The sequence below is a fragment of the Thermobia domestica genome, chromosome 8, assembly GCF_964235325.1.
Source record: "Thermobia domestica chromosome 8, izTheDome1.hap1.1, whole genome shotgun sequence".
In the NCBI taxonomy this organism is placed as follows: Eukaryota; Metazoa; Arthropoda; class Insecta; order Zygentoma; family Lepismatidae; genus Thermobia; species Thermobia domestica.
The window spans coordinates 145838306-145851799 of NC_137461.1; the positions used below are offsets into that span (position 1 = coordinate 145838306).

The 13494-nt window shown below is 35.9% G+C and overlaps 2 protein-coding genes across 3 annotated transcripts in view; one reads left to right on the top strand and one right to left on the bottom strand.

The window, feature by feature from the left end:
- Window positions 1-13494, bottom strand: part of Ac3 (Adenylate cyclase 3) — a 976504-nt gene that overhangs the window by 196089 nt on the left and 766921 nt on the right. The window lies entirely within an intron of this gene.
- On the top strand, window positions 2783-4837 carry LOC145693267 (uncharacterized). The gene has a single exon (XM_081769110.1). It carries the CDS (start codon window positions 3303-3305, stop codon window positions 4773-4775), a length of 1473 nt encoding a protein of 490 aa, XP_081625236.1. The 5' UTR covers window positions 2783-3302; the 3' UTR covers window positions 4776-4837.

The following is a 13494-nucleotide window of genomic DNA, read 5'->3' on the forward strand; positions in this document are numbered from 1 at the left end:
ATTTTCAAAATTAAACTTATACACTTATATGCTTATCATTTTTTCAAATAAACATACAGTTCAATATATCCTATAATACATCCTGCGTTATCCATCATTATATTATTACAGCCTTGGACAGAGGCGGCTAGTGAGGGAAGTTACACCTGCGAAAATTAAAGTTTTCTTCCGCTTAAAATTAAAAGAAGAAAATTGTTAGTACACAAATTGTTTTCTCTTTTAGTTTAACTCGCATTATTATGCACCGATGTAAGGGATGTGGTGATGATAAGATGGATTATAATGGTAGAATTATGAAACTGATGGTAAACGAGAGAACCCTGAGAAAACCTACGCATAGTTTGTTTTCCACAAAATTCACTTGGTGTAGGAATCGAACTATGAACCCCATGCAGCAGAGGTGAACGCTCTAGTCCATTGAACCACGAGACACAGCAGCCCATACTAATTATTTTATAGAACAATGAACACATTACATAACCTTTATTTCCTTAATTTTAAGCGACAAAGCTTTAATTTTTATCAGTGTGACTTTCCTCACAAGCTGCCTCTAGTCTTGAAGCTTTAAGAAATTTTGCACTATAATATGAAACATTGGTTTTGAGCGTTATTGACTTAATGTTTGTTTTAACTCTGCTTTCTTGTGAATGCGGTAATGTCAGATTTCTTTCTGAAACAGAATCTCCAATATCCATATCGAATATCAAGTAATTTTAAAATAAAATCACAGGAACAAATTTTTGAATACAAATACTTGCACTGTACATTGTGTGACTTGAAGTTGCATTTATTTTTAACATAATAAGTACTGAAGGCTTTATCTAATATAGAAAGTTATCTAAAATGATTCAAACTCACTAAACTATTAACTTTGACGTTCTTCTTTAGAGACGTTCTGTAGTTCATCAATGTAAACTAATTTATCTATATACAAGAATAGTCAACTCTTCATCTGGCGAGCTCAGTGGTAGAGCGCACCTCTAGTGTGTAAAGTCTCTCGTTCGATTCCCGGCTAAGTAAGTTTGTGATGGACAATATCGTGTTCGTGGGTTTCCTCAAGGCATTCCCGTTTCTTAACACGTTCTTATTCCATCGATTATTTCTTCATCATTCACTTACCTTTATCATTCATTTTCCTTAGCGTAAAAGGCATAATTTTGGGGCGTTAAACTGACAGATTTCAGTTTATTTTTCATTTTCTTAGCCTAAAAGGGCATTGTGGAACGTTAAATTGGAAGATCTCATTTTCTTAGCCTAAAGGGCATAATCATGAGGACATTAAAATGAAAGATTTCAGTTTATTTTTCATTTCCTTAGCCTAAAGGATTTAATCGTGAGACATTAAATTGAGTGATTTCAATTTATTTTTATTTCCTTAGCCTAAAGGATTTAATCGTGGAAACATTAACCTGAAACATTTTAGTTTATATTTCATTTTCTTAGTCTAAAGAGCATAATCATGAGGACATTAAAATGAAAGATTTCAGTTTATTTTTATTTTTTTTAGCCTAAAGGGCATAATCATGGGAAGTTAAAGTGAAAGATTTCAGTTTAGTTTTCGTTTTCATAGCCTAAAGGGTATAATCGTGGGACGTTAAACTAAAACATTTCAGTTTATTTTTAATTTTCTTAGCCTAAAGGGCATAATCATGGGACGTTAAATTGAAAGATTTCATTTCAACCGTACATCCATGATTGACTACCCATCGTAGTTTACAGCAGGATGTAACTTCGTTTTAACTGTTCTCATTCCTAGATTTCTTTTTACGAGTACTATCTTCTGACTCCTTTTTAAATCACTTCACACTTACTCGAAAATAAGTTGAACATGATTAAACCTTTAAAAAATTTAAAAGTTATTTTTCTCGTATTCCCTTACGAAGAATAAATCTTCGTGTTGCTTTTAACATTTGCAAAGATTGGTCCATTCCTCTTCTAATATTTCGTATTATGTCATGTTAACAATCTTGCTGAAATATTCTGCTGATTTAGTTCTGCTCTAAGTATAAGCATAATATGTAATACACGTATTTTCCACAAATTTTAAACTTATGATAATGAAATGCATGATAAAAACGTAGGTAAAAATCATAATTGTTGAAGCTTATCTTTCTTTTTTCTTACATAGGTTATCTCTTTTCAAAAATATTGAAATATTTTGATGATTTTCTGTAATTTTTCACGGTGGCTCAATGGCAGAGAACTAACTTCTGGAGGGAGGAGTACATGGTTCAATCTCCCGCCGTGTTTGTAATGGACAATAGCGTGTTGGTGGGTTTTCACGGGATTCTCCCACTTCCTTCCACATTATTTTTCCACCAATAAGTGCATAATCATTCACTTTTCTTAATTTTCTTTTATCTCAAAGGACATAATTATGGGACGCAAAACTGGAAATTTAACTTAACTTTATTTGCAATCTCTGAAAACTGCAATAATTTTATAGCTATTTTGTGTAATAAAATGCTTTGAATCTAAACACTTTTAATTTATTCACAATCATACGCAAGAAAGTCTTGTTAGTTTCTTTCTTTTTTTCTTTTTTTTTAAAAGAAAAGGGAGTTGACGATCCTTCTTCTATCGATACTTAGTGATATTATTATGAATGCCACCAACCACTGTTTTGTTTTTAAAAATCCATATTTATGGTAGGAATTACTCTATTTTCAAAAATATCAACAATACTTTTATCATTTACGTACGAATATGATTACTATGGCAAACATAGTCCTTAATATTAAACTAATACAGCAAATTGCACAGAACGAAATCAAATACAACATCTTATTACAAGTTTTAATATGAGGCTAAACATAGAGTAGAGGTTTTTTAAAGAATCAAAGTTGTTTCAGAATTATTAATGTACAAGTGTGGAAAAGTTTTTATGCGTTTTAAATGAATATTATTTCCGAGTAATTTCTTTTTTCTGTTCTCCTAACACCTAACATAAACCAAGACAGGTATCAAATTGTTAATCTATCTAGTAAGTTTTAATATATTAACGATATTTCTAGTACAATTTTATTTAACAGAACTTTAAAAGTTCAATCCACGTTATTTGTCAATACACTTCTATATACTAGTCTGTCAATAGTTTCTAAATAGTTAAGTGAAGTATTATTACACATTTTCACCATGGAAACATTGTTGAACTGTATGAACTTCTTCATGGGCATTGAATACATATATAAATTAATAATTTCGCCCTCCAGTTTGTGGAAATAATGTTTAATCCAAAGCAAAACCATTAGCTAATTTACTATATGAAAGTAATCCTGATGTGTCTTGGACAAAAGAACTAAATGGAACAGCATGATTATCAAATGAATGACTTAGGCATAGTTACTGATGCAGAATCTCTTGACAGCATTTACACACAGTTACATAAAGAAGAATGCAAAAAATCAAGGGTACTGGAGTCAAATTTAGTGACATCACCAAATCGAGTTGTTATTTTCAAAAACTCCGGCGCACAAATGGAGGGACGTGTTACCATTCTGAATACAAATGTTGAACCGATTTGTTTCAAGATACAATCAAAAAGTAAAGGTAAGTTCAAAGCTCGACCTAGCATGGGGATACTAGATGCCGGTGATAAAGTTGAAGTAAAAATATATGTGAAATGTGATACATTCCTTTGTAATTTTGATAAAGAAGGTTTCAGAATTCTGGCCTTCGTTGTACCTCTCGGCATGAAAAAGAGTGCTACTCCTCAATATCTTTGGCAAAATTATAAAAGTGAGTATCTGGAGAAACATGAGCTAAAATGTGTTTCTGAGACATATAAAAGCAGTCCCACAATAAACAATATGGAAGTGCAGGATCACGTACAGGAAATTAATGAATTGACATACATTACATCATCTGTAAAGAGAAAGAAGAGTGCAAACGTTCTTTCTCTCTCAGGTGGATACAGTGTTTGGACGCAAAATGGCGAAATGATACCACCAACGGAGATATCTTCAGCTTTCGATACTCTTATGGCTAATTCTGTAGCTGATAGTCCATCAGCGCTAACTCAGGGTTTTGACCAACTAAGTAAAGCAGCTCATAAGGAACATGATAAATCTGATCTTACAAAAGAGGTGGTAACTGTTCTAGGTAGTTTATCGAGTCGGGCTCAGCATCGGGGTGGCGAACAGTTTGTATCAAGTGATGATAAGAAAGTTGCGGTACTTACTTCTATCAAAGGACAAACACAGAACCGTCAATTCTTGGCTATGGTTGCATCTCAAAAAGTACAGAAAGTCTACGCGAATCCATCAAACGAGGGTGTTTCACTTAGTAGAAATGCACAGGAAGTATCCAACCAGATAGATATATTAACACCAAAACAGTTCCCGATGGTTGAAGCCATACAGGAGGGTTACCCTGAGTTTCTGGCAGAGGAAACTATAGAAGCAACATCTGGTGCTAAACTACAAGCACAATCCGGTCTGTTAAGCGCATCTTCTGAAGCTAAATTACAAGAAACACGTTCTTTTAATGCAAATGCGGAACTATGGCAAGGACAATTTTCTCTTGAAACTCTTCCGGAAATGATTCCAGTATTTGAAGACATTTGGAAAACAATCAAAACAAATGATTTTAAGTGGATACTATTGGCTCTTGTTTTACTATGTCTGTTCTCTTCATTTTCCGGAGTGTTACTTTGTTACCGCTCGAGAAAATATAGCAGTGTACCACATGTCTCACGTACTGAAATGAAACTTATTACGAAGTTTAAATATATATTATGTAAAGTTCTTAGTGCTTTGGAATGCTTATTGCACTAAAGCATTTTGCATTTGTCATTCCGAAAGTTATGATGTAGTGAGTAAATACATTTGTTTTCTAGTTTACTTGTTTACATGTTGAAGTATATTAAAGGTAGATACAAATATCGATGACTGATAAACATCTTGAAATTCAAGCAAGAAATAAATTCTTATACCTCTAATATAGGTGTGGAGAAAGAGACAGCTGATGATCAAGATATTTCAAATTGGAGATAGATAGTCTGGTTTAGAATTAGATGAGTCCAACTGAAGATAGGCGCCTTCATTTCATTTTCCTCTTTCCTGTTTTCTCTAAAGAAGGGGAAAAACTCTATTGCATAATCAGCATAAACAATAGTCAACTCAAACACTATTAATTGGTATAACAACGACTGCATCTCCGATATTGTATCTAAAAGAAGTTGAGTCAACAAAGAATGAGCTGCGTAATGTATGCTCATATTCAGTATGAGTATTATTCCATAATTAAACTCTTATATTTAGTCTCTAATCCTACGTTGGTTGTAAGTTCTTTTAATGTAACCATAAGTTTATGTGACATTTTAAAAATGATATCCGTATTTTAAAGTTAAATTTTATGATAAATTAGAGCCAATTTCTCAATTTCTACTGGATCATTTTCTTAACCTTTACATTTATATTTTGGTAATAAATTTTATCATGTTAACACCCATTCTATTCAGTAAGTATGCTAAAATTATACATGGTAGGCGTGAGAAATTTGCCACGATAATCTTCGAATGATCACTGTAAACTTATGAATATTCATATGGCAAATATAATAGTTATATTAAGTAGCTTGCTATCTCTGGAACTTGTGACAAAAATGTTTGTTCCTTAGGCTATATTAATGCTCTAAGAGGCTAATTCTGCATCAAATTATCTGTGAAAATTATTGAAAAATAATGAAGTGTGGTGCAAAATTACTTTATAATTCACACGTATCTACATATAAACTCGACAGTTGTCATCCAATGTTATAAATGAATTGACAGAAGTAATTATTTCAACCCATTTTAAAATCAATATGAATATATTAATTGTTACATCAGAAAGCATGTGATGTCCCATGAATAATAATGATAATCCATGAATAATAATGATAAAGATCGTTTCAGGTTTATAGTAATGAATTCATTCGCTAAGTAGCAGAACTCGCACACAAGCTCGAGAACTTATTGCGGATAGTTCGAAAACGCTATGTGTTGACTTGCAGGGATGACACTTCTGTTTGTAAGTGGTCGTATGACTCTACAAATTGCATTTTTCTTGGAGGAATACATTTGCAGCTATTCAACATTGGTTATAGTTACAGTGAAATGAGTAAACAATGTATAACAAAAGGTTTCAATGAATTAAAGAAAGGGATCACTGAATCACAACAAATGTTACCCCTGACTCACATAGTTGAGCAATATCCGGGAAATAAGCATAAGGTTCGAGTTCATATGCTCTGTGCATCACATACTACAGAGAGGGAAACGAACACTTGAAAGCTAAAAGTGTGTCATGTTGCAGGAGATAGGTTGAGTTTATGGAGACTCTGAATGATGTATTACATGGACGTATTTGTCGGAACATGATAAAAAGAGTCCCGATATTTATCGTCCCATAATTCCGAAGGTTGCTTTGACTTGATGTGTCAAAGTTTTCCACACAAATTAACAGTTGTTGTTGTGTACTGCTGTAACGCAAACTTGTGGTACGCAAAGAGAAGAAAAGACCAAACACAATGTAGTTATTGCCAGACGGACCTTTTCTAGCCAGTATACCGCCATGATACTCCATTGCTATGTGACAGCGACACCACCTTATTCAGCAAGATAAGGTGTTCTGTCATACGGCGAAGTCAACAGTGAGGTAAATGAATGGATATCACGTGAAACAGAAATTTATACAATCCTTTTTGCAAACATCCCTATGAAATTACGTGATATATCCCCCACGGGGGGTTTTGATTTCGCATTGTTGAAACTAGCGTCGGACTATTGATAGTTGCCCGCACTCGTTGGTTCGAGTTGATTTTAAGTTTAACATCCTTTTCACCAGCGAGGCTACATGAGATATGGACCTACTGATTAACGTGGAATCCGAACCATATGAGCTCCCGCCAGGAATCGAACCCGGGTCTCCCATGCCAAAGGTGCATACGTTAACCGCTTAGCTACGGAGGTGCTCCACTCGCTGGTTTGTTGAAAGTTTGTCAACAAAATGGGACAGACTTGACCAAACTTTTCTCCAAGTCAATCTTCTTCAGTTGACAATGAGATATAGAACAATACCTGACAGACATAGAGTGCACTTTGAGCAGAACTGCAAGCAGTGTCGCTGTTTTTCGGTTTGGGTACAAAACCTCGCGGCGACAACCTCGCGGACCAAAACCTCGCCTGGCCAAAACCTCGCCTCCCAAAACCTCGCGGCCCAAAATCTCGCCTGGCCAAAACCTCGCCTCCCAAAACCTCGCGGCCCAAAATCTCGCCGGGCCGAAACCTCGCCTGGCCAAAACCTCGCCGCCCAAAACCTCGCGGGACAAAATCTCGCCTGGCCAAAATCTCGCCGCCCAAAACTTCGTCTTTCAAAACCTCGCGCCCCAAAATATCGCCATACCCAAAATCTCGCCTGACCAAAATGTAAATGTTCCAACAGATGATAAGGATGACGGTATAAAAGACGCTGTTTCAGAAGAAGTATCACGGGTATTTGACCAAGTCCCGCGATACCATATGAAAATTCTATTTCTATATTAGAGGATTTCAATCTGAAGATAGGGCGACAGGATGTTTTAAAACTGGTTATAGGGAAAGAAAGTCTGCATAAGGAAAGTAATGACAACTAACGGTGTTAGTTTCGTGAACTTTAGAACATCCAAAAACTTAAAATTTTAACAAAAATCTAATATTTATGAAAGTATGAAATAATATATGAGTTTTTACGACGTCCCTTGATTATGTCCTGTAGGTTAAAGGAGACGTAGATGACCAGGATGAAGGAAATGATTAAATAAAGAAAGTGGGAGGAAACGGGAATAACCCGAGAAAGCCCACGCACACGATGTTTTGTATTTTCTTCTTCTTCTTCTTCTTCTTATTATTATTATTTGTAATGTGGAATGCATATTAAGAAACTCATTGGGTAAATTTTAAAGAAAAGTTTCATTCGCGGCGAGGTTTTGGCCACGCGATGTTTTGGGTGGCGATGTTTTGCTCGGCGAGATTTTGGGTGGCGAGATTTCGGGCGACGATGTTTCGGCCGCGAGATTTTGTTCGTATCCCGTGTGTTTCTTAAGCTAGCAGTAGTGCCAAAGTATTTTAACATGAATTTTAAATTACCTTTGGCATAAGTTAGAGTGGAATTTGTCAAATCATTACCTGGGCCATTATAGGAGGAAAGGGTATTTCTTTCATGACACACTATAAGATTTCAGTGTCTGTCACACAATATTTCACTAATATCTAATTATTTAAGGACACGGAATCAAAAACATTTAAACGATTATTTGGTGATGTCCTATTGCTGTAATAAATTGGTGTTTCAATTTTGACACCAATTAAGATGCTACATGTGGATATAACCAAAAGTCAACGCCCCGAAATAAGTTTAAGTTAAATACGTCCGTACAATTGTATATCAAATGATTAACTTCACAAACTAATATACACAAATGATATTATTTTGCAAATTTTCAGCAGCTTAAAGATTGTTTTCTTTTCATTGTAGTCATAAATATAGCATTAGGAGATTGTGTTTAATGTAAAAAGCTTTTGTTTAAACCAAATAATAATTATTATATATTTTATCGATAATCGGTAATATATTGTAATATTCGAGGTAGAGTAAGGGTACAGGGTTTCTGACTCACCTTTTTTTCATTATAAAAGACGTTCATACATTTTGTATACAAGATAACAAATGTGCCGCGATGTGTCATCAGTTTGTAGCTCAAAATAATCTCTAAAATACTCACAAAATAAATGTACAATTGGGGATGAAACTGATGTGCAACACGGTACTTAACTGTAAAGTTATGATTGAATTTAAATAAAATTCAAAAGTTTCAATTTTGAGAATGACTAGTTGTGGGAAAGGTGAGAGAGAGAGAATCCAATGAGACTGGGTTGTTCTGGTCATCTGGATGATGAATGACTTTCTCTGGAGGGACCTGGAAAGATGGAATCAGCCAACAACTGGATCTCAATCCTGTTGAACTGCTAGGGAAGTCGAATTCTTTCTTCACGATGCGTCTTCTACGATATTCTTCTTCACCTCCATTTCACTAGTCAGATGTTAAGCTCAAATGAATCTGCGGCAATGAACCTACAGAACGGTATTCTCAAGATATGAAGTTGGTCGTTCTCTAATGGTGCGATGTGCTTCTCACGACGATCCTGCTCCTTTCCAAACCTTGTGGCGAATACCCCTTGTCGATGTGTCCTCCGTAGTTTTGTTTAGCCGTAAAACGATGAGTCTGGCGTTCGGTGAACTGGGAAGTCTCAGGCTAGGCGGATGGGAATGCAGAAAATCAAGAAGGAAACTAGTCGTGTTTATTGGTAAATTCAATTATGACCATTAAGAAATACATGCTTATAGAAGCTGTCTACAATTGTACATTATGACAGTGGTAGAGCGTTCACCTCTGGTGCTAGGGGTCTCGGGTTCAAACCCTGCTCCCGCCAAGTGAACTTTGTGGTGGACAAACACCGTGTGCGTGGGTTTTCTCGGGGTTCTCCCGTTTCCTCCCACTTTCTTCATTCCACCATTTCATTCATTACTCATTATCACCGTCTCCTTTAGCCTAACCGGCATAACCGTGGGACGTAAAACTCAAAATTTCATTTCATTTCATTTTTTTGTACATTATGAATACCACATAATTCTTAAATTTCTTGAAATTTAAGAGTTTATGATTCTGTAGAGATAAACGTAATTTAATAAAATAATCGAATAGAATTTAACAAATTAAATCAATAGTTCACACAGTCATCTCATAATCACTTCACTGTTACTTCACATAAATAAGCAAGTTTCTGAAAGTTATTTCATCTATAATTGAACTTCCTGCCCGTTGCTGCTCGGAGGTGTGAGGTTTGCTAATTAAAAGTGACCCTGCCCTTTGTAACTGGGTTTTAAGCAACCTCTTGCCCGTTGCAGGTCAGAAATAAGGTTAGAGGAGTCTCTCCTGCCCGTTGTAGCTTGGAGAGATAGGTAGAATATGACCAGTTAACAACTGATGTCTTCTGCCTTGAGGTGTCCGTTTATATAGCCAATCTTTGGAGGCGGAGCCTGTGTAGGATTTAAAGGGGTGCTCTTCGTATCTCTTCGAGTCCTATTCGTGTTTCATCGGTGGTTTGCTGGTGCTTATGCTGAAGCACGTGGTTTGATTTACTAATGTGAGATGTTTTCCAATATGAGGGAATATGGCAATATATACTAGAGGAGAGTTTCAAAAGTTCTACATTTTCCCTTTATTTATTTATTACTTTTTGATTTTAACGTTCCACTATTATTCATCAATGCTAAGAGAGACTATGGATAGGTGATAGTTATGGAACGACGAAAGTGATGGAAACGGGAGAAGCCCAAGGAAACTTACGCACATGATGTTTGCAAAGCGCAGAGTCCAATTGGTGGGAGCTATGATCAAACCAATAATCCAACGCATCAGAGGTGAGCACTCTACTACTGAGCCACTGCGGTCCACTTTTTTCCTTTTATTTACGTATGGTGTTGATAACAGTATCTTTGTTAATAAGTCGTGTAAAGGTCAGGTTCTTAGGTGATCAAAGAAGGAAAAAGTGTTTGTCGCGAAGTGACCTTTCCGGAAGAGAACAAAATACTGTTGTACATTTTTGAATTGCAAGTAACACTAGCCTGCGATAAAAATGTTTAGAAGCTAGTAAGTGATTCTCATAGATTTCGGGGTGCTAATTTCAATGAAATAATCGAAAAAGCTCCATCACGTAAGGTTTTTCCACAAACGCACATCTGCTATGTGCTTTGGCTCTTTCTCTGAACGCTGTATAAGAGACCATATTAAATACGTTCTCGCTAAATGACAGGAAGACTAAAGATAACGTAGTTCCAAATTTATAAGTTACACATTTAGGAAGCAAATATAATATACTTCTTACTAGTTAAATTTATGAGGGTGTACGGTGGCTCAGTGGTAGAGCGATTACTTCTAGTGCGTGGAGTTCTTAGTTCGATCCCTATCCCAGTAAGTTTGTGGTGGATAATATCATGTCCGTGGGTTTTCTCGGGGTACACCTGTTTCCTCCCCTTTCTCATCCACCAATTCTTCCATTATCATTCACTTGCCTTAATCATCGTTTCCCCAAACCTAAAGGGTATAATAGTGGGACGTGTAACTCAAAGATTTTATTTCATTTTTTCAATTAAATATACTTTCGTTAAGCAAAAATCAGATTGAATAGTCTAATTGAAAAGAATGTCATTTCTTATTATAGGGTCAATCCATACGAAGTGGTCCAGAGGTGGTTGCTCGACTATCTCCGAAAATTATAAAAATTTGACTGTGACGAACCTTTTGTATGAGAAGGTCAATAACATCATTCACGTTGTTGTATGTTCAAGTGTTCCTGGATGGCGGCCATCTTTGTTGTCGGTAGAGTGCCATTTTTTGCATTTGCAAGCGTTTACGAAAATTTCAGTTGATCAGGACGTAGGTATCAGACGAACTCCAAACAAAAACGAATGTTTAGAGGAGAGAATGAGGTACACGGAGAACATATACTCTTGCTTCGAAATAAATATTCACGGTTCCAGACCAATACATGAAATCACTAGAAAAAGTACAGAAAATTACACTTTTAAAGGGGCTGTAATTTGGAATAGCATAAAGTGGGGGCTTCATAAGTTTTATGCTGAATACTATTGCATGTAAAGAGTCTGTAGAAATATCCACACCTATGATACTACTGGTGTAGTAGATTTATGGGGGTTCGAAAGTTGAAGTTTGTGATTTTGATGCCATGTTTGGGGCGTAATATCTCAGGTGGGCAAAGTGCTAAAAATTGCTGCTTTGGCCACAAAGTAATTTTGTATGTGAATAAACTATTGCCAAAAAATCATGACTGATATTATATGGAGGAAAAAGTAAGGACATGGTAAAACGCGAAGAAAGCACGCGCGTGACGATAGTCGTGGCCCAGAATAATTTAAATATTTTGATATGTTTCATGCTAGATCTCAAAAACTATGCATGGTTCAGCAATTAGATCCGTTTTTGTTTTTCAGTTGTGCAAAAGCTTGCGAGTGGCGTTTGTTTCATCTTTCTAGCTCGATGATCATTGCTATGTCTACACAGTGGACAATTTATCTTGACCATCCGCTATAACGGACAAACCAAGAAAAGAGAGAAAAGCAAAACTTTACACGAAGCAACTATAAGAAGAGGACATCTTTGTATGTATTAAACAGAAAAACTCAGCAAACAGTGTTGCCAACCCAATATAAAGTTATTTTTTTTAAATGGCACACGTCAGGTTATTATATATTTCAAATCAGCGTGTCAAGGGTAAACTTAAAATACCACTTTTATTATTCAGTGTTGCAAACTAAGGACGTTATAGTATCACACACATCCAAAGTTCAGAAACCTCTAATGCAAATACACCATAACAGAGATGCACAGTATAATGCACATCGAAAGTACTTTAGTGTTGGATAGCACGGTCATGGTATGACTTGTTTCGAATGAATAGGGGCGAAGTTATCAGGGATTGAAAATTTTATTTTTTAAAGCATTTATTCAAAAAATGCTGAGATAAGTATCATATCTAGTTGTTTGTATGGTTTGTAGTGGATGTTTAAATTATTTTGCCCTTTAAAGCACTTCGATATATCAAACCGTTCCGGAGATATGATAAACTTCTGAAGTTTGCACCACTGCTGAAATCGTGTAATTGCGAGAACTTGTTGTAATTACAGCTACTAAAAGCTGTTGCTGTAATGCTATAGAAGAGAAGGGAAACAACAATCATTTTAAATATTTCCACTAATACGCCATTTTCAGCAGGATAGGATAGATAGGTGTAACACAACCTTGTGAACATATTAACTTCCGTAATTGTTAAGTTGAGTTGATTTTAGTTTAGCGTCCCTTTCAGCAGCGAGGCTATATGAGACGTGGACCTACTGATTAACGTGAAATCCGAACCACATGAGCTCCCGCCGGGAATCAAATCCGGGTCTCCCACGCCAAAGGCGCGTACGCTAACCGCTTAGCCACGAGGGAGCTCACTTTCGTAATTGGCATTGGATTTCAATGATAATTTGTTGATACATTAAGTGCCTTAATACAGCGGTCCAATTCGATGATGTGTGTCGTGGGTGCAAGGGGGAGATAAGCCCGTTACCATATAGACGTGACAATGATCATGGAGCTAGAAATATTAAACAAACGCCACTTGTAAGCTTTTGCACAACTGAACACAAAAAACAAAAACGTTACTAATTGCTGAAGCATGGGTAGTTTTTGATATCTAGCATGCAACAAATCAAAACATTTAAATTTTTCTGGGCCACGACTATCGTCATGCGCGTGCTTTCTTCGCCTTTTTACCATGTCCTTACTTTTTTCTCTATGTAATATCAGTCATGATTTTTTTAGCAATAGTTTATTCACATACAGAATTACCTTGTGACCTAAGAAGCAATTTTTTAGCACTTTGCCCACCTGAGATATTACGGCCCAAAC